We start from the raw sequence: 22,786 nt of genomic DNA on the forward strand, positions 1-22,786 counted from the left end.
TCTCGTTTTTTTTTTTTTCTGGCTTAATGAGAGCAGTGGGCTTTATGCTGCCCTGCAAGGCTTTAAACCTGGGTCTGAATGGCAATAAAGCCATTCTCAAGCACATATCAAGGTGCTCATTTTGAGCCTGGATACATATTTATTTTTTAATGTTCATGCAGGAGATTCCTGCTTCACAGCAGCAGGTTGAGCCAAACATACTCAAAATGTGCAGTTCACCGCAGTTCTTCCAGCATTCCACACTTTCTCTGCTCTCTTTTTCTCTTCGTCTTGTCCTTCTTTCCACCGCCTGGCGTGTCACAGGTTTGCCTGCTGTGTCTGAAAATAGCAGCAGCAGCAACCCAGACTGAACGCAGCTCATTGGCTAATTTGTATCACGTGCAACCTGGTCCCGGACACTCTGGAGGGCTTTACCATTTAAATAGGAGAAGCGGTGCAAGAGAAGTTAGACACGTTCGTTGGACAACAGGCAGTAATTTATAAATGTTTTAAATCAGGTTGGGTCCGGATTAGACAGCAGGTGAGTCCGGATCCGGACTGCGGTCCACTAATCCATGACCTCTGGCATAAAGCATTCCGGGATATCTTTGCCTCTAAGGCCTTTCTTTTCTTCTCATACACTTCAGACACTTTTTCTATTACGATCTTCTGCCATTTTCAAAGGATTTTAGTGAGAAAGGTGAGCTTCAAGGACTGTCTGAAACTGTAGCTCACCACAAGTATAAAGCTGAAAGTGTGCATGTGCAGAAAAAAATAGCTAACGGGACGAGCACATAGGACAGCATTACCTAAACATATCACCAGAATGATTGACAATTAGGAGGACAACTTATTTAGATGATCCACTCGGAAATAAAAGATCGTCCTCTCTACCTTTAAACACCTTGAAATAAAGAAATAAATAAAAAAATTATATTTCTTTTCCTGCACTATTAAATTATCAGAAACAACACAATAACAGTGAAACAGAATGAAAAACATTGATTCGATTGTAAAGGAAAATCCTAAAGGTAACCAGCAGGTGGCACCATGTTTCCCAATAAAGTGCAACAAGGTATTCAAACCAACATGGAGGCTTTGTCAGATGACATAAAGTAGAAGATCTCAGAAAGCAGCGGATCATCCAACAATCTTTACAGCAGATAAAACACCTAGATTTATGGATCACCCAGTAGGAGAGACGATGCTACAGTTTTAGCAGTTATCCACAAAGAAAAAGAACTTCAAACTGTGGTGAACCTTTCTAGGATTTTCTAACATTCAGTCATGGTGTTAGTGTGACTCGCAGAGACGCTTTGCTGCATGAAGACCCGAAGAACCTTCTATAATAGATTTATCCATGGATTCTGCTCTCTAGCAAATACTGCTGACATTATTGATTTTCATAAATGTTAGATGGCCGCAGTTTCTGCCAAGGGCAGCATTATCCATTATTAGGTTTATGTGGGTAATTATTGCTTGACACTGGAGCACGCTGGTTTCTTTTGGCAATAAATGAAATCATCGATACCCGTGAATATAAATGTTTTAAATCCTCTAGTTAAATTAAATTAAATATTAAGCCAAAGATCTGTTTGCACAAACACTCAGCATTAGACCGTTAACTGTTTAGAGTTTTTTTTTAGATCTAAAGTGAAGCAGAGAACAAGACAAACAGCTTCCTCAGTTCAAACAAACAGCAGTCAGACTCCAAACAGTACAGGAAATATAAAAGTTTCCAGACGATATTGATTCATGCAGATATTAGTTCCAGGAAGCACCAGCAGGATAAGAGTGTACTGAAACCCTTGATGTGTCTGAAAGTCCTGCTAGAGGAGGAGGTCAGAGTGCAGCAGAAGAAGAGCGATGATGAGGAGCATATCGACTCAGATGAAAGAAGAAAAGGAACGCCGATCAATACACCATGCAGTACAATAGTTACCTCATCCTTTCTATATTCACAGCTTCCATCTCATCACGCAGTATTTTTACACCTTACTGTGATGGGTAGCAGTTTCTGCAGGGATCACTGCCTGCCGGGTGTTTTTTTGGATCGTAGGGCAACATTTAGACTTTGAAACAGCCTCACTTTGTAGCCTGTTGATTTACCATTTAGTTCACAGCTTCCCTCTAACACAGACATCCTATCGACACTGCATCAGCATATTCTTGACTTTCTCTTTCCCTCATCTTAAAACCATCTGTTCGACTCTCCTCATAAATCTGTCTCTTCCACACTCTCCTATAGGCTCTCAGTGACATCACTTGTGCAAAGTGTTGAGTCAGACTCCCATAAACATTTTCTCTGACAGTTGTTGCCCCCTGGTGTTCAAAAAGTAGACTGCAACAGCTTCTCAGTCATATAAACATCTGTAACTTGAAATCTTTTAACATCTGCCCCTGAAAAGACCTAACAAGTTGTCAACCTGAATCAGAGGGAAGAGACACCATAACCAAGCCACCTGCTCCTTAAACATGGACGACAATACATTTAAATGGCTTATCTTTGTTGAGTCTGAACAGACCATTAGAGTGAATTAGACATTGGATATTCCTGCTTATTGGATCATATTCTCTGCTTGCAGCGATAAGAGCCACTTAATGCATGGAGAAAACCACCCTCTGCTGTTCTCATGTTACTACAGCTGCATTAAGACTGTGAATTCTGCTTTAGGATAACTTTAAGGGTCTTAAAATTCCCCACTGTTCACACATGTCTTTGATAGGGATATTCATTAGATTTTAGACAAGAGTAACCTTTGTAATATTGAGAAAAACTGCATGGGATCAGTAAATGGGAGGAAAGAATGTAAGGTCCAGATCCCAGATCAGTTGTAGACACAACACTAAAAGAAGGCATTGCATCTTGGGCATTACTCAACTTTAATCATCTAAGATCTGAAGGTCAGTCCTCCTACCTTGCGGCTTGTAAAGTGAGCGTGCTTTGCCAGCTTGACGTTGAGTCCCTGCAGGAAAACCTCATCGGTGACTTTGCCAACATTCATACAGGCTTCATCCAGAACAGAGAAGATGCCTTTATGCTGCTGCTCCACCAAGTCAACAATAATCTGGTTGTTGAAGTAATCAATCTGAGAAAATGAGACATAGGATTCAGGTCAGTGTGAAAGACATAAATCTACAATTAAATTAAATCAATATAATTTTATTAAACATTTTCACTGGCTGGTGTTCCAAGCTCAAATATTTCTAACATGTTATATTGGAGCAGATTTATAAAATTGGTTTAACAAGTTTTTACAAACATCTGCTTTGAGCATTTTCAGTTTTTCTGAAGCTTTTATTTTGCTTATATCTTTCAAACTTTATCCCACTGAAAAAAATAAAGAAAAATATCATGATAAAGGTTTTGGCCATACTAACCACCTCTACATTGATTACATAAATTATGCTGAAATATTTCGAAAGCAAATGAAAATATATTGCTGCCAAATACATCTATATGTAAAGAGACATTTTGCATGTTTTTGTTGAAAAACATATTTAAAATTTTTATTTTAACCTTTACGACTGAAACATGGTTTGATGAGCAGACTGACACCTTAATAGTTCAGTGCAGATGCATCTATAAGGTCGAGTCCCATTTCTCTCACTTGCACTCAGTTTGGGCCCTAGCATTCGGTTTTGCGCGTTCATGTGTAGTGTAGTGGGTAGTGTGTCCCAATAGTTATAAGAGCTAGGGGGAAGTGCCCTCCAACCCTTAAAATGATCCCTTCAGACCGAGTTAGGTCAGGGGCTGATGTGGATTCCCAGAATATTTTGCAAACTCATTCAGCACGAGGAAAAATGGCGTCCCGCAGTGAAAAAGACTTGCACAAATGTGAATACATTTTTACAATTAACCACGCATTTTTTTTTAAGTAAGTCAGAATATTTGAGTTAGACCCAAATATATTTTTTGTAATACACAATTCTACCAAGAGTTTCTTCTTTAACTTAAAGTAGGACGATTATGACCGCTGTGAAGTTAGAAGTTGGATATTGGATTTTCAAGCTGCGTGATCTACAGTTGATCCAATCAAGGCACTCCGATTTCAGCCAGCATCTATTTTCCTTGAATGTACTTCAGTGGGAAGTTCTCATGCTGTTCTGCCGAGGTGACATCAAGCACCTCTATGTTAAATTAGTCAAATTTAGCAAACAATCAAAGCGTCATATTTATGATAGATTTCGTTGATCCTCAGAAGGGACCAGCATCCAGCTTAAATCAGACACCATTTGCAAATTCACGCAAGGTGAAAAAAGTAAAGTAAAATTGTCACAAATGAGTGCAAGCTAGGAAAACGAGCAGAGTAGTGTTGCAGTTTTGGATTTTGGCCACCGGTGGCACTATCATAAGAAAACTCTGTAATGCTTCCTTAAAGAATCAAAGAATAATATTCAACTCAACCTAAATCAGTTTTAAGGACATGCTCATACATAAATGCTGTAATTTATTTCACAACTACCAGAGGTGTAAATTGAATATTTTTATTAATAAGTGTATCACTGTGTTTTAAACATGCAGGAGCCATTTTGGAATCAGAAGTTTGTTTGGTGGTTGCCATTTTCTTTTCATGTTGGATTGCCAACTTCTAGGGCTTTCCTGTTTACGTCCAAAAAATGTGTTTCTTTTTTTTTAAACAAAACAAAAGAAAAAAAGTCCTTCTATTTAAGTTCTATTTTGCACTTCAGTTTTAAAAATCTATTAATAACATGGTGGTGTTTAAAAAAAAAAAAAAAAGCCAGAGAGTGGTGCAGATGAAACTCAATCACTAATTGGAAGATTAGTTTCAGTTGTATGATTACAAATGTTAAAATATCCTACATGTTTCCAGGGGATGCCTTCTCTCTGATACTCCTCCTGTTCCTGCTTCAGGACCAGCTGAATAAAGAGCTGCTGCAGCTTTTCATTACAGTAGTTGATGCAAAACTGCTCAAAGCTACAAATAAAAAAAACAAACAAAAAAATAAATTAATGAACTGTAAAACAGTGCTATGATGATACAAATGGAAATATTTTCTAAACTTCTTCTTTAACTTCACCTGTTATTCTGAAAAATCTCAAACCCATAGATGTCCAACACGCCGATGACAGTGTTCTTCCCGTGGACGTTGGCATCATAATTTTTCACCTCAATGATGTCATTGATGCGTCCAACGATCCAGCAGAACAAGCGCTCATACATTGCCTGAGGAAGACAAAATAATAAGCATGTGTTATGCTCGTTTGTGCAGAGAATATCTCAGAGCACAAACGCTCAGCAGTAACAAGCTGAATAACCAGGACTCTAAATGTCATAATAACAGTGAGTCAGTCTGTTGTTTGCAGGCTTATTGTGCTGGTCTTGACTGCATCCTCCACAATATTCAGCCTCTCTGTGGCGTTAAAACGTTGTGACTCATGTTACTGTGAAACCACGAAAGTGAAATCTCATAACCCTGCAGGCACATGTAGACTGCAGCGGATTTAATCTCTTTAGTCCTGACACAAAAAACACAAAAGGGTGACGATAACTGGTGCGCAGAAATGACCTTTGCTAGAGCGTCTCGCCCATAACTGGCCTCCTTTGTGGTGTGCTGTTTTTCAATGACGTCTCGACCTGTGGCCACTGTGCGGTACAGCAGGGCCTTCTCCACGTTTTCCTCCTTGGTGGAAAGAAGCTCTCTGATAACAGACACAAGCTTTGTGTTCTCTATCAGGGTAACGTCACCGTCCATTCCAAATTTTAGGTTTCCCTGCAGGACAAAACAGAGGACATTTATTTATATTTAAAATAAAAATAACACATAATAAGCATCTGCTCATGCTAGGTGCTAAATGTAACACAAATCTTGCTACGCTAAGTCTGTCTTTGCACTAAAAATTATCTGCTTTCTTGCCCCAAAGGGAAAAATTAAATATTAACCTTTTTTTCTTACTTGTGTAAAGGGAGTAAACTGCAACAGTTTTTTCTTAGCATATTTATTTGAGGCAAAAAGGATCTCGGGTTTTGGGTCCAAAGAGTTGTGTTGTGTGCAATGATAAAGGCTGCTTTTGGTTTGGTTACGTAAGTGTTATTATTGGTGTTTTATTGCCTCTATCAATAATCAGATTTATTTTCATAAGCAAAGAATTTTATATTAATTCATACATTAGGCTGGTCACTCCATTGGGAAACAAAATCACAGTCTGTATTCTTGAAAGTTTACCAGCGAGGAATAAAATATTGCAGAAATAACATTTTCCCTTGTTGGCAGATCAGTGTGATTGAAAGACGCTAACCCAACACAGGAAAGTTTGCACTAATGCAGCACAATGCAGGAACATCATATGCAGCCTAATATTACCTTTAGGCAATAATAGGCAGTTGCCTAGGACTCAAAGTTAATGGATGTCCTGGATGTCAAATAATGGATGTCTATTCTATAAAAAATTTTGTACCTGTATAATGGGTCTGTTTTATGTGTTGTCTTCTCAATTCAGAGGGCCCCCTGCATGTCTTTGCCTAGGGCCCCAAATTTCCTAAATCCGCCCCTGTATGCAGCAGCAGGGCAGAAAACGGTTTCGCCATCCTCAAGAAACCGAAAAATTTAATTTAAAGACTATAAAACCAGAGACATTTAAGGGGAAAAAAAATAACAAGCCTTCTCCAGGTGGAAGAAGCAGAGAAAGATTTTAAAAAGGGACGCCATGTTTCTCCTTGACAGGTAAGTGAACTATACTTTCCATTAATTTTAAATTAGTGTTGCTCGTTATCACAGAAAGTATAATGGTAGATCCTGTCAACACATAATCTTGTTGGTAGAGAATTATATGGTTATGTGGGTTTAGCAGCTTTCAAAGCTGTGATGAACGCTTTCTGTTTTCACTTCACTTTGAATGACATGATTACATCTGCGTTGTCAAGGGTTTATGACACACAGTGGCTACCATTGCCACAATAAATGTTTGAGGCAGTGATATGTGAGTGTTTGAGTAAAATACCCAAATTTCACCAGTAATTCTTAGATAAAATTACTTTACATTATAACCAAAGCAAAATACCTTTAAAAAAAACCCTGAGTTAGTGGGTAGCTGGCTGACAATGCAGGAACCTTTTTTTTAAAGGTTTTACTCCCATCATGGAAAAACTTCTAACAATAGAAAATCCATATTCTTCCCTATCTCAATTTCCACAAGTCAGAAGCTTTAACAGTGAACAAATATCTCCCTTTGAGCAGCTAATTTTTTTAAAAGAAGACTTTTGACCACCAGAGGGCGCATGACTTGTAACTTCCAGGTTAAGCCCCTAGTTACACTTCACTGTCCTAAAAAGTCTCCCTTGGTTTTTTAGGAATCTGCTAGCAGACAATTTAGATCAGCAGATTGAAGAGCCATGGAGTTATTATTAAAAAACATGGCTGCATTCCCCCCCTTTTAGATTAAATCAGTCAGTGTTACTTTAATATTTAAAACAAAACTTTTGATGACCTCACAAATGACTCCATTACAGTAATAATTATTTTAATCAACTGGCAATAAAACACAGTTTTTCCATATAATTGACTGCATTACAAACTACATAAAATGTTACATTTTCCAGATAAATGTTTTACTCATTTAAATCTATGCATACATTGTTAAAACCTCCCATTACAGCTTTTCAGTTTAAAACTTTACAGATAACTTTATTACATTAAATTATTTTACAGCTAATAGTAAAAACTGCATTAATTTTATGGGTTATTTATTTGCTTGTAATCATTGAATTAAAAGGTGTTCAAAGGTTAAGAAGAAAGAATAACTTAGATAAAGGGCTCTTTATTCTGTTGGTACTTTTAGTCATATTTAAGTAGGTAATTTAAGATATTAAAGCCTACAAAATTATAATGCCAAAGTCTGACTTTTATGAAAAGGAAAGAACAACATTTAGCCTTTAAGGAGAATTAAAAAAAACTCTGGAAAAACTAACAAACATTCAGTATGTTGGAAAAATCCTGATTTTCTTTCAACAAATGTAAAAAAAACAACAACAAAAAAACAGACAGGGTTCAGGTTCTGTGTTCATTACCAGATGCAGAATGGTGGCCAGGATCTTGTAAACAGTCTGAATCTCATCGCCTGTGAAGCCAATCACTTTCATGGCATCTGCTACTCCTTTGAACTCGGCACTATCATTGATGCCAGACTGCAACAAGAAACAGCACATGCTTTTCAGACACAATGATTCACTTATGAACGCACAAAGAACAAAAAAACGCAAAATGCACTCTTTTCAACAGTTATTTCCACAAACCTGGGTAGTGAGGCATCTGTTTGCAATATTTTCCATCTGAACTTTTTGGTTAGCTGGTTTTCTAGTTTTTTTTGTAATTAAATTAAAGATTTGTGTTGAAGTGAGATGCCTGGCTCTTTAAAGATGAGTTGCTTAGACTCTTAGGGAGGAAGCAACAGCTCTGCGGTGTGGTTGTGCTGGGATGCATGCCATCAGCTAATTGGTTGCCGTCAGGTGTTTTAATTCCCATGTTGTTAAAAATCATTAAGCTCATTCAGTAACAGAGACCCAGCACAGAGCTAAAGGAGTCTAGATCCTTAAGAAGATCAGGCCTCAACTATCTATTCCTGAAAACAAAATTTAGGTTTTCTCTGCTTAAATATTTAACAACAAGAAAAACAAACAGACCTGTTATTACTCTAATATTTACTTTTCCTGTTCTGCAGGTCACAAATACAAATGGATTCATGCTAACCTTCAGACTGTGCACATGTGAATAAGCTTGAGATCAGTTACCTTGATCTGGCCTCCAACTTTGATGTAGTTGTAGGCTGTCGGGTCTTTTTTAATGTGTAGCGAGCGCAGGAGGGAATCTGGAGCTCCTTTCAGCAGCTAGGAGGGAAAGCAGAATTTTGTCACAAAACTTAAACTGTTTGTTGGTTTTATTATTGCATAACAGGACTTTTCTAATATTAGAGACAAAGTGAAGCTGAAAGGTCTCATTAATAACGCATCATTGGGAATACTACAGCAATTCTCAAAGGGTTAACTTATTGACTAATGTTGCATATTAGAGTATAATTCACAGTAAGAATGGCCCTGACAAGCTATCCCTACATATTTTGTAGTTAGGGCTGAACGATTTTGCCAAAAATCAAAATCGGGATTATTTTCAACCAATATTGCAATTTTATTTCGATTACGCATTAATCCAAAGCATATAGATTTTTTACTTCAGGGTTTCAGTTTTTTCATTCCCTTTAAAGCTTGTTAATCAAGAGTCCATTGTTGCAGGAACCCTTGTTTAGAAAAGTGCTCCCTTCTACTTGCGTGCATACTGTAGATCTACAAGGACGTTTACTTCCTTGCTCGTGGAAGCAAACCCACTTTAAACAAATTAACGCTAATTAAAGGGATGAAGTAAGAAAAAAACTTGTCTCATAGTCTTTTGAAATGTAACGTCACCAGAATTGATTGCCTCTGTGTTTTGAAAATCGCATTTTCTTAAATGACAATTAAATTGCAAATGCAATTAATTGCCCATCCCTAATTGAAGTGGTGTAATATTAGAAACAAGACTGGTTTTTGACCAGTTTAACATATGCAAGGAGCAAAAAAAAACTTTCCTACCTGTGGTAATCAATCTCTATAACGCCTCCCTTAAGTGATTGAGACATATAGAACACAGAGTTCATGCAAATACATGCAAGTGAGCCTATAACATTACCTGGTAGAATGAGTGAAAGCTCCGCTCCCCGTCCTGCTGGAAAATGACTCTGGACTGTTTGGAGAGAATGGAGCAAGAAAAACAGTTTGGTAAAGTCACAACATGAAGAAGTAAAACATTTATGGGTTTTTCTTTTCTAAGTTAATAATTGAGTCGCCCAGATCGACATAAAACCACTTTAAAATGTGTGGTAGGAAATATACTATTGTTTATTTGCTGTTTATCAGACCAAAAAAAGGAAAAAAAAATGTACTCAATAACTTTTAGATGTTACACACTTTGTAAACACAGGCAACTGGTATGCAGGTGTACACAAAGATCTCTACCACAAACCAAAATAAGGAAACAATGTGGAAGATGCTGCTTTGTAAATATTTCATGTATAAAATATTATGCCCATATGCAAAACACTTAATTAGATGGGAAAAATAACACCCTCAACACATTATGCCCAGAGGGAAACATGGCAGGTAGATAATTAGAGGGCAGCTGTGGAAAAAAAAAGCACTAAAGAGAATAAGAATTAAAACTGAGGGGAAGATTCACCTTCCTTCAAGGTTAAGACCCTAAACAGGCAACCAGAGCTAATATCTACTGAATAACAACATGTATTAGAATAGTTATGTCAGAGCTCAGACTTAAATTGAATTTATTCGTATTGCCTTCTTTAAAAATCACACAAATTTCTGCCACAAGATTGGCAAAGCTGAAACACACCAAACATGTCCTGCAGAAGGGATCTCATAAAGTCACATAGACACTAAAGGTTTCTTACAGTAAAGTTGAGAAAATGAGCACAGAATTTCTTAATTTGCTAGTACACAAGCATGCTTATTCCTCATTTTGATATCCTCCCACCTCACCTTCTCCAGCAGGTAGTTGTTGATGTGCCCCCCAATGGGATCTCCTTTAAAGTCAAAGTTGATGTCCATGTATTTGCCGAAGCGACTGGAGTTGTCATTGCGGTTTGTTTTGGCATTTCCAAAGGCCTCCAGGACACAGTTGGATTTCAGCAGCATGTTTTTTACTCTGTGAAACAGGAAGGCATTGAATTTAAACAATTATTCACATAAAGCAAAAACAATGATTCAAACCTTCCCTGTTCTGTCAGAATGGAGACATAATAAACCGTCCCCAAACCCACACACTGTGCAACAACATTCATTATGCATATATTTTAATCACCTACAGTGCTAAAAAAGAAGGAAAAAAAACAAAGCAATCAATCCGATATGCATAAAAACTGCATTGATATTCAACCTTTTAAGGGATAATCTAGACAACCTATGGGTAAAAGAAAATAATTACACACAATAGATTATAAATAGCCTAAAACCCCAAATAAAGATCATGAATCGTCATCCACACTCCAAAATGAGCAACTGACATTTGTACATTTGAGAAGAGAGGAACACAGATTATGTCTTTATCATAACACCCGTTAGTGAGTGGAGTAAGTTAACATTTTGACTTGAAAGGTAAACAACGAGGCAGCATAAAGAAATTAAATGGCTTTAGCTTAGTTAGCTTCCTGCTAAAGGTGCAACCATTACCGTACATTTGCATTAAGGCAGAACAAAGTATTCATGTCTGAGAGCAATGGAGACTTTAATCAATGCGATTCCAGTAGCAGTGTAATAGAAATTATGATAATAATCACTATTTTAAAAGACAACCATATAGCTCCACCCCTGCTCCTTTATTTACATACAACTTGTTTCCATACAACTTGAACTTCCTGGTAATGCTGCGGAGGCCTAAAAAAACTGGCCAAGTATGTATAATATATAATTAAATCTTACTTATAAACAAACAAATAAAAGCAGAAATATGCCCTAAACTTTAAATCAAAGTTTTGGGAAAATCTCAAAATTTACTTACATTTTCAATAAATTATGCTAACACTAGCTTTATTTATTTTTTTCGGTGGACAAACTATATAATTTTATTACTTACTTTTTTTTAAGGGCATTGTAGAAATTTGTTTTTTTCTGTTCCACTCATTTTGATTCGTAGTTTTCTTACTTAAAAAAAATGAATTAACTGCTTCTATTAGGCAAACATAATAACATTTTAACATTTTATTTAATCTTTTTTTTTTCTTGCTTTAGATGTGTGTTATGCCTCTGGCTTTACAGTTTGAGCGCCAATCACTGCAGCAGCCTTGAAAGCTAGGATGTGACTGATACTCATTTCCATGAGGAAAACCCGACCATCAGAAACATCTTTAACACTTTTATGAAAAGGATTATATTTGTAGTTGTGGCTGTTTTCCCCTTTGGAATACTATTGGGATTTATGCCTCATCAGCACCCCATTTCCAACAAGCCAAATGGAGGAGGGCTCATTTGTTGCCGTTCCAGCAACAGAGTCTGGAGGGTCAGTCTGCTGGAGGTCGACACTAAGCTCAGCGTCATTCACAAGAAAAATTACTTTGACAATAAAGACAAGTTGGTGTGGGAGAGTTTATCATGCTTTCCAAAAATGGACGTCATACACATCTTAGGGCTTGATGCATATCTTTGCTTGTTTTGGCATGTTATAAATGCAAACCCAAGAGATCAATTATATAGCGTGTACCTATGTATCAGACTACACAACTGAGCCAAAATGTGACAGTCAATAAGAGCATCTCCAGAGCTGCAGCTACTGTTGGGTGTTTTCAGTCCACAGTTTTTATCTAGAAAATGTTATCTGCAGAAAATGCTGCATTGATCCAGTAGCAGCATGGTGACAGGCAAACAAAAGATTAGTAAATCATATAGACCAGGGGTAGGAAACCCAGGGCTCCGGAGCCGCATGCAGCTCTTTAAATAATAATAATAAAAAACGTTTGGTTTTTTGTTTGTTTGTTTTAATATGGTGTGCAGGAGGTCAATGCTGCAAACATTTGTATAATAAATATATTTAAACAATAATTTGCATCATAGCCATAGAGATCAGTGGTCATAACTTGCAACAAACGTGTCGCGGTGCCGGGCAAACAAAGCGGCGGGTGTGTCTCGGATCATGGATCCCAAAGGGAAAAAGAAAGATAGCCGATGAGAAAAGAATGAATAGAGAATGGAGAATGGAGCGAATCATTTGCTTTCATTTTGCATGTTTGCTTTGTAATGAAAGGTTGTCAAACAATAAAAAGAAAAACTTGGAAAGTCATTTCCAGGAAAGGCATGCCACCACCAAGCTGGGAAGGGAGAGAAAAAGTGCGATTGCAGAACTTCTGGATAAATTAGAGGAGAGCAAAGATAGATTTAAGAAGGGGATGTCATCTCCAAACTCCACTATTGCTACTATAGTTTTTTTTGCAAAGATGGAAAAACGTCCACAGATCAAACAGGTAGCGCTCTGATGCATCGATGGGAACTTTCTTCCATTTTTTCCCCAAATCCTAAAAATATACGTGACGGAGGATGTGGGATTTCAGGGTTAGAGTGCTCTGCTCTGATGGATGTCAGCTCCTGCTTGGTTCCTCATGACTCAATCAGCTCCTCCTAACAGAAACACGTCCACCATAGAAAGATTCCTTTATCGTGTTTCTATAATTTCATCCATGCAACAAAACTTAAACCGCGTGGTGAATGGCGGTGAAGCTACTATGTGACATTTGCTCCAGGATAAACAGTTATTCATGAATTCTTATTATATAGTTAAGCCCACATAGTCCTTTTCTTTAGTGGGATAATGCAGTTAGACCCTTTGTTGCCATTCGAGACACATATAAGACTTTTACATTTTTGCAGCTCCAGATAGATTTATTTTTAGTTTGTTTGGTGCAATATGGCTCTTTGATCAGTCTTGGTTGCCAACTCCTGATATAGACTGTAACTGAACCATGTGGTCCAAACTCTTTAATCAGCAAAGACCTTCAGAGGTTTATGGGAGTCCAAGCTGATGGCTCACAGTGCTGCTAGATCAGTGTATATTATCAGCACTTTATATGTAATCTGTGAGGTTTATCTTTCATCGATCTCCGTGATGAACATATAATCTTTATATAACCTGCACTTTGTTTGCTTTAAAGACAGGCACTCTCATTATGGTGTCTTCTTTATATCTGGCCAGGTGGATAACAACCCTAAGGTATAATTAAAATGTCCTGTACTCTGGTGCAATAACATGTTTCTGTCCTATGAAGACACACAGCAGCTGCTGGGATACCTGAGCCAATGACCACCACTTGCTGAGCTTTAACTTAATCTCACCATGATGTAAGGGTGTTAGATCACAGGTGATGAACATTCAAGGAAAATGACAATGACTCAGTGAAAACAAGGTAATTACTGCATAACATGCCTGACTGGCTTCGGCAGGTGGAATCCAGGCACCAGAAGCATAAATACTCCAAACAGTAAATAATACAGGTTAATATGCTGTGGTTTTATTACAGCAATCCCAGAAAACAAGGCCCACACATCCTCCCAGTCTAACAATATTTGCTCTTTGACTGCCAAACCTTAGCTCACCTTTCAACCTCTGCCCTCTGATTAGGGTTGGTAATAGCAGCTATGTATTGCATTATGTACTTGCTGGCCTCGGTTTTTCCAGCACCGCTTTCCCCTGCGATAAAAGAAGAGAAAGAAAAAGAATTATAAAGTATCTTGGCGTATCTCTGCAGTGGTTTGCATGATTTGCAAAGTAAGCAGCTCTAAATGTTCAAAGTTCAAATTATAAACATAAATCTGTTTATTGCTTTTAGTTTTCTTTTCTAATCATTCAATATATCAATTGTTGATACATCATACATGTTCTGCAAGTTATCTTTATTGCATGATGTAAAGCCAGTATTTAGAGAGACTCAATTCCTTTTTTTGACCACAGAGGGGAGCTTTATCCCCCCCTACTATTGTTTTGGAAATAATAGGTTTTTCATTTTTTCTAGTAAAAATTTATGAAATAAAAACAGTCCGAACCAAAGCAAACTTAAATATTTATAGTCTTTTGAACATGCAATGTCAAGAAAGCGTTGTGTGCTTCTTGTGTCACCTGAGATGACAATACAAGTGTCTTTGTTTCTCCTCTTCATGGCTTTATAAGCAGCATCTGCGATGGCGAAGAGGTGCGGCGGCCTCTCGTACAGCTCACGGCCTTTGTACTGCTCTATGGTGTCTCGGCCGTAAATGTTCATGGCACGGTACGGGTTGACCGACACCACCACCTCTCCGATGTAGCTGTAGATCCTCCCCTTCTCAAACCTGGAAAATATAGCAAGAAAGCATAACATTTATTTATTTTTTTAATCACTGCCTTTTTATTAAGTTTTACTTTTAAAGATATAGTTTGTAAATACAAAAAATATATAATTATCCAACAAAGATAGATAAAGAAACAAATACAGTAAAAACAATCCCTACACAAAAAAAAATAACATTTATTTTTTAATAACATATTTATGACTATGTTTAAACACCAAACAACGGATAAAACATCTATGGAAATTTTGTGTTTTATTCCAAAAAAAAAAAAAAAAAAAAAAACAGACAAAGCAACATGAAACTGTGGATAAATTGCAACTGTTTTAATACGTTCTTTAACTTTAAGCAAAAATGTGTTTGGTTCAGCTATAAAACTGCATCTTTTCTTATTCTTTTTATTCGACACCTATAAGCCGATTTATTACACATTGCCAAAAGCACAAAAAAACTACAAAATCAGACAAGTTTCAACATAAAAAGATGAACATCTTCCATTCTATTTATGCTATTTATATATTTTAAAGCTGGTGATTTATCCTTTAAGCTTATTAAAACTAAAAAATGTCCCGACTAGAACAGGCATTTTTCTTAATGCAGAGATGTAAAGTTATAACTCAACTGCTGAAACCAGTAAAAGTCACTGCTAAATAAGCTGCTTCTTCACAGAATACCTTATCCTAGAAAGTTGAGTGGAAGGAAACATTGCAGAACAGATCATTATCTGGGGAGCAATTTCATCTGATGGTGTCTATGCTATCCTTTGTTGAACCAAGAACACATCAGAGATAACAGCCTCTATGAAAAAAAAAACTGTGGATAAATTGCAACTGTTTTAATACGTTCTTTAACTTTAAGCAAAAATGTGGTTCGTTCAGCTTAGATAAGATTAGATTAGATGAGCTTTATTGATCTCACAGCGGAGAAATTCACTCGTCACATATTGGCATAGAAGTTACAGAAGGTGAAAACGGAGGAAAAAGGTGCATTAAGAATAAGCAATATATATACAGTATATCCAGGTATATACAGTATATCAAGATAAACAGGATTAAGGTGCAAGTTTACATGTATCGTACACAATGAAAAACAAAATAAAAATAATAAAAAAATAAGAAATAAAAATATGTACAATCCGGATGGCTTATATACAGGGGGAGAAATATTGCACATTCAGCATATTGCACAGCCAATAAATAAAAAACTATAATATAGCTGCACAGTGGTTTTTACAGGAGTTATTGTGGTTATATTGCATTATTATAGAGTCTAGTGGCAGCAGGAATGAATGACCTGCGGTAGCGCTCCTTCTTACAGACAGGGTGTCTAAGTCTCTGACTAAAGGAGCTGCTCAGCTCCTCTACAGTCTGGTGCAGGGGTGAGGGGTGTTGTCCATGATGGATGTGAGTTTGGACAGCATCCTCCTCTCAGCCACTTCCTCCACTGAGTCCAGAGGGCAGCCCAGGACAGAAGTGGCCTTCCTCACCAACTTATTCAGTCTCTTTCTGTCCCGCTCTGAGCTGCCAGGGGCCCAGCAGACGACAGCGTAGAGGAGGGCTGAGGCCACCAGAGTCATAAAAGATTTTATAAAACTGCATATAAAGCTATAAAACTGCATCTTTTCTTATTCTTTTTATTTGACACCTATAAGCCGATTTATTACACATTACCAAAAAGAACAAAAAAAACCTACAAAATCAGACAACTTTCAAAATAAAAAGATGAACATCTTCCATTCTATTTATGCTATTTACCGGTATATATTTTAAAGCTGGTGATTTGTCCTTTAAGCTTATTAAAACTCAAAACTTCCCAACTAGAACAGGCATTTTGATGTAAAGTTATAACTCTCCTACGCAACCAGATGGACAGCTGCTGAAACCAGTAAAGGTCACTGCTAAATAAGCTGCTTCTTCACAGAATACCTTATCCTAGAAAGTTGAGTGGAAGGAAACATTGCAGAACAGAACATGATCTGGGGAGCCATTCCATCGGATGGTGTCTATGCTATCCTTTGTTGAGTTTCTTTATGTGGATGGTGTTAAACTTCTAGCAGGACTTATTAAAATTGGTATCACTCTGATGGATTAGCCCAGCAAACTCATCTGATCTAAAACCCTAAAAGAAAAACCAAAGAGGAATGTCCAAATGGCGACCAGAGAATCCAAAACCAAGAACACATCAGAGATAACAGCCTCTATGAAAAAAAACGAGCTTCCTTAACACCTCGACATGCTGGTCAGCCATAAACCCGTATGTTTACTTTCTGAGTTAAAGTGGTGAAATGATTTAACTTCCTAAAGATAAAAAAAGGAACATATCATAAATCAATGTCTGGTTTGAGGAGTAAATAGAATAAAACAGCTTGAAAGTCAGCTCAGAGTTAAAGCGAAACGAATTTTTATATAAATTGAGAAAAAAAAACAGTTGGATCTATGGGTAATGAGACGTTAATCAGAGGACGTTTGTCCTTTATTGTCCATTATTGTCCAGCAGTGATGTTTTTGTTAGTTTACTTCTAAGGAGAAGCACAGTTGGTGGATCTATTTAGTATTTTTTATGTAATCAGATCATATCCTCTAGATGTACCAGATGTAGGTATTTATACTCGTTCCTGTGTCACTTTCGGCCTCCATCTGTGTGAGCTCTTTGCTTCCAGTCATACAACCCTCCTTTCCTCCTGACAGAACACAAAGCTGCCAGGCTGACTTCCTTCCTCTCCAAGCCCTATTAGTTTCCTCATTTCTCTCCATAAAAGAATGGTGTCTTTCTTCACAGCTGCCAAACCTCTGCTGCTGCCTGAGATGGAAGGCCAAAAGCTTATGGCTTCAAAACATTCTTCACTCAGAGCAAACCTTTTTCGACTGAAGATGTTCCAAATAAACTAAACAGAGCGGATTATTTGAAGATTTCCTGCAGAAAAAAATGTGTTGGGATGCTTATTTTCTAAAATAAAATCCCAACTCCAGAACTGTAGGAAAAGATGTAGCTAATCATGGTCTGATGTTGCTGAATTGAGCATATTTGACATCATAAAGTCGTTATCATCAAGCTATGCACCCACCTCATTATGGCTGAGGCTGCAGACAGAAGACTCTTAGAAATAAACATTGGGCTTTGTCACGCGCTATGGCTTACTTTACTAGTTTTATTTTTAAAAGAAAACGTAACACAAAAACAAGAAGTAATAGAGGAAACAGACTATCTAGATTACAATTAGCTCAGATGAGCTCATCCTTAGCATTTTGTTTATCTCGAAATGTGATGTTCAATAACCAGCTTCAGATCACCAGACAGAGGAAGGCTGTGTGTAAAAGCAAATGTTCATCTGCAGCTAACCAAAAATGATTTTACATTTAAAACCTTTGCATAGGAGTTACTGAGGTTTGAAATTCAGTTATTGTAAATCTGAATAATCTGTAGGAGAAGATGTACTAAACTTTTATTAACAGCTATTTGATTCAAACAGACATCTGAGAACATCTGTGTTCTTAAAGATGCGGGTGGAAGCATGTTACATCCGGGATCGTGGATCATAAAAACATTACAAAAAACATGTTAAATTTAAATGTAAAAACTTTTCTTTTGATATATGTTATATAATTTTACAGAGGTATAAAAATGTGTGGCTTTTCTGCTCTAAAATCAAAAATCTAAAGCAATAAGATCAGTTCAAACGTGTTTCTCCGAAAAACAAATGTGTTCAAGGATGGATGATGGATGGAAAAAACTTGGACAAAGACAGATGACTGGATGGATATTGAACAAAACGATGGATAATAGATAGTTAAGGAACAAAAGGATGCCCAAATGGACAGGGGGCAAAAGATTGGAGGTTGAAAAGGGGACAGATGGACAGATAGAAGACAAAAGGTTAAATGGTTGCACAGATTGAAAATATCCAATCCAATCCAATCCACTTTATTTATATAGCACGGTTTAAATAAACACAAGGTTTCCAAAGTGCTGCACAAAAAGATAAAATAACTAAAATAAATAAAAGTAATAAAATAAAATAAAATAAAAGCACTGCCCGCACAGGATAAAAATATGCATGTGTATACATAAAATCAACATGTGTACATAAAATCAACATGTGTACATAAAATCAATACTCTACATGGTGTTAAAAGCCAAAGAAAAGAGGTGGGTTTTAAGAAGAGTTTTAAAATGAGACAGAGAGGTGGCCTGTCTAATGTGCAGCGGCAATCCATTCCAAAGTTTTGGAGCTGCAATAGAAAACGCTCGATCCCTACGGAGCCCCTCTGATGACATGGTCAAAAAAATTTTTTTACTGTGGCCACGAAGTAGTATTTCGTGCGCACAAAGTAGTATTTCGTGGCCACGCAATAAGTATAACGTGCGCACGAAATACTACTTCGTGGCCACGCAATAAGTTTATCGTGCGCACGAAATACTACTTCGTGGCCACGCAATAAGTTTATCGTGCGCACGAAATACTATTTCGTGGCCACGCAATAAGTTTAACGTGCGCACGAAATACTTATTAATAATATTAATATCATTCCTGGACAACTGGGTAAGCAAATCGAGCGCGCCTTCTCTAAGGTCTAAGGCGCGCTCGATTTGCTTACCCAGTCGGTCTCCGCCAGTCACGTGACATTTGTTGCTAAGACGCTATTTTAGGTGGAAACGGCGTAGTGTAAACAACCGCAGCATAGCTAAACGAAGGACTAAAGGCCCGTTTACATAGCAGCCTGTCCAAGATAAGTCATTACAGTTAACATAAGCCTGAAAACAGGGGCGGATTTATTGATATTATTAATAAGTATTTCGTGCGCACGTTAAACTTATTGCGTTGCCACGAAATAGTATTTCGTGCGCACGTTAAACTTATTGCGTGGCCACAAAGTAGTATTTCGTGCGCACGAAGTAGTATTTCGCGGCAACGCTATAAGTATAACGTGGCCACGAAATACTACTTCGTGCGCACGAAATACTACTTCGTGGCCACAATTACACATTTTTTTTGACCATGTCATAAGAGAGGCTCCGTAGATCCCCTCTGAGCTTAAGCCTTGCTTTAGGCACCGTCAGGAGCAGCTGATCAGCTGACCTGAGAGATCGGCTGGGAGTGTAGGGGTGCAGAAGCTCAGAGAGGTAAATTGGGGCAAGGCCATTCAAGGCTTTAAAAGTAAATAAAAGAATTTTAAAATGAATCCTAAAATGGATGGGCAGCCAGTGGAGTGAAGCTAAAATAGGTGAAATGTGCTCGTACTTGCGTACTTGAAAATAGATGAATGGATTTGAGGAAAGAGGAATTTAAAGAATAGATGTATAGATTCTTATATTTTTCCAGACATGTAAAAGAGGTTTTTAAACAGACTTTTCCAGCTTATTAAGTTAACTTTATCTTATAATTTACGGTTTCTGCTTTAACACTGGGGTCAAGCAGTTGACAAAAAAACACAAACTGCCTTTTAATGCAAACAGAATGTGACACCAGAGCAGTCATCAAGGTTTAACATTATTTAGCTATTTTGTAATGCACTGCAAAATTGATCTAGAAATAAGTAAATCTTTCTTAAATTAAGAGTATTTTACCTTAGTTTGAATAGGAAAATAAGGTGATTTGCCATTGAATTAGTATTTCAAATAAAATATTTAGGTAATATGCACTTGAAATAAGACAATGTAATTTTTTTATCATTTCAAATGTAAACTGTTTTGTTCTATTGGCAAATTGTCTCACTTCCCTCCCTAATTCAAGAAAAAACATACTTATTTTAAGAAAAAATGACTTATTTCGATTTCATTTTTTTTGCAGTGTGCGCTACAATCCTGTAAAGTACAGCGTGGCAAACATTTACTTTTACTCAAGTTGCATGATCCAGATAAAGCTAGAAAATATTTACTAGTAGTTTGCTCTGATTACATCCAGAGAAATGTAATATGTGTGAGACACTAAGATAAAAGAGTGCATTATGGTCCATCTTCAAAACTGATATTCAACAACAAAAGGAACATGCAAACTCTTCCTCCATGTTGCAGCAGAAAACAAAACAGACCAATTGTGCTTTTTTTCTCGTCAGGCTGAAGGCCGCTGTGTGCCAGCTCCATTGTTTGTTTGTCAAACAGAGGTCTTTGTCTGACAGGGGTCCTCCATCTCCTCCACTGTGTGCCCACACAATGAGCTGCCCACTTAGCACTCATTGCTACAGCTTTACAATGCTTGACAATGCTTTACATGACAGGAGGGATGTATCACGGACCTGAGTGCATCGCTCGGGAGGAGGGGACACAGCCTGCTGTCAGTGATAAGATGCTCCAGCAATAAATGGAACAAACGATTAAATTCAGTTTGTTCTGAAGGAAATTTAAGCAAATACTAACAGGAAATAATTGTTTTCTATGTAAAAAATAAATTCTATCAAATGTCATGATCTCATTTCAAAATATTTCGAAATACAGCCAAATGATTAATAATGAAAAAATGTTTACAAGAAAACATCGATTTCACTTTCTTCTTTTACTTAAAGTTATAGTGGAGGATTTTCAAACATTTTTGAAAAGACCAACCCTCTCCACTTAAAAAAAAAAAGACATATGCACAACTCTGTACCCGCCCATTTCTCCTCGTGCACGCTCTGTTTAAAAGTTGCTGTTTGAGTCGTTCATACAAGCTTATTTTCTAAAAGAAGATTAGCAAATTTTTGCAACTTTTTTGATAACGAGACATCATGAGGTTTTTCTGAGCTATATTATTGTAATATTATTATATCATTCTTGCACATCAAATAAAATAAATGCTGAAATTTGTTTTGAAAAGATTATCTGTAATAAAGGCACAGCAAATGTATGATATATGATGTGGAATATAATAACACATGTTTTGTTTTCGTTATTTGGATTTTAGATGAAAGTCCACGACAGTTTTATTTGAAATTACAAAAAAAGGCAAAAAAAATATTCCACTAAGGGCTGCTTCATAGGAAAAAGAATATATATATATATATTTTTAGGCATTGTCGGATTAAACCAGCCAGTTAGAAGCTCAAAATTCAGACAAGGTTTCTAGTAAGTAAATGCACTATAACTGGGTTTTAACGCCGTTACTGCAGAGACTAGGGGTGTGGGAAATAATCGTTTTGGCGATATATCGTGATATTCGGCTGCCCAATATATCTTGGATCTTTCACTTCTTAGTATCGATTTTCAAAAAAAAAAATGGTTACATAAAACATTGATGGGAAATAACACGGATAATAATACCTAATCAATATTTTTTGATGAAAATATACAGCACTTGCTGTTTTATCTCATCATTTGATTTTGATAGCTGGGGAAAATATGGCAATATATAGTGATAATGCAATATCGTGATAATATCGTATCGTGACCCAAGTATCGCAACATGTATCGAATCGCAACACTCATGCCAATACTCACCTCTAGCAGAGAGTGTACAATTTAGCTTCTTTCAGGATCACTAAGAGCAAGCGGAGAAAGTGCAACATCTCCGCAGTCTATTCAGGCTTATAGGAAGTGAGTAAAAACAAGATGTGCAATCTTAAAAGAAATGAAATTGGAAAATGTCTTTTTTTTTTTTTTTATATAAGCATGTTTAAGGTAAGGATCAGCATTATATGGGAAACAAAAAGATCATAATTCATGTATTTTTATTTAAATTATTTGTAAACACAAAAAAATAAAAACAAACAACAATTTCTAAAGAGAATTTTAAACGTATAATTACTAATTAGAGCTGTCCCAATCTGGTATTGATATTGGAAATCGGTCTGACGCCAGCTGACCAGTGTATCTGAATATATTGGCCAGCCTCTAAAATCTCTGATTTTAGACTTCTCATGGAAACATTTTTGTCCTATCCACTTTTATTTTAACGTTGCTATAATTCTTTGGTGAATGAGAAATGGGTCAGTTTTTTTCATGATTGTTAAATATGTTAAATTTTG

At 36.8% G+C, this 22,786-nt stretch overlaps 1 protein-coding gene across 1 annotated transcript in view; it reads right to left on the minus strand.

Moving 5' to 3' along the window:
* Positions 1–22,786, minus strand: part of LOC119775802 (unconventional myosin-Id) — a gene marked incomplete at its 3' end in the record, with an annotated part of 70,617 nt that overhangs the window by 17,854 nt on the left and 29,977 nt on the right. Inside the window, exons 2-11 of the mRNA XM_038273886.1 lie at positions 14,644–14,852; positions 14,124–14,217; positions 10,524–10,689; positions 9,661–9,714; positions 8,730–8,825; positions 8,010–8,126; positions 5,512–5,715; positions 5,023–5,168; positions 4,805–4,919; positions 2,898–3,068 (exon numbers count right to left, since the gene is read on the minus strand). Of these exons, the coding sequence (XP_038129814.1) occupies positions 2,898–3,068; positions 4,805–4,919; positions 5,023–5,168; positions 5,512–5,715; positions 8,010–8,126; positions 8,730–8,825; positions 9,661–9,714; positions 10,524–10,689; positions 14,124–14,217; positions 14,644–14,852 (1,372 nt within the window). The remainder of the gene's footprint in view (positions 1–2,897; positions 3,069–4,804; positions 4,920–5,022; positions 5,169–5,511; positions 5,716–8,009; positions 8,127–8,729; positions 8,826–9,660; positions 9,715–10,523; positions 10,690–14,123; positions 14,218–14,643; positions 14,853–22,786) is intronic.

The sequence above is a fragment of the Cyprinodon tularosa genome, unplaced genomic scaffold (genome assembly GCF_016077235.1).
Source record: "Cyprinodon tularosa strain WSP-4 unplaced genomic scaffold, ASM1607723v1 ctg897, whole genome shotgun sequence".
NCBI classification, from domain to species: Eukaryota; Metazoa; Chordata; class Actinopteri; order Cyprinodontiformes; family Cyprinodontidae; genus Cyprinodon; species Cyprinodon tularosa.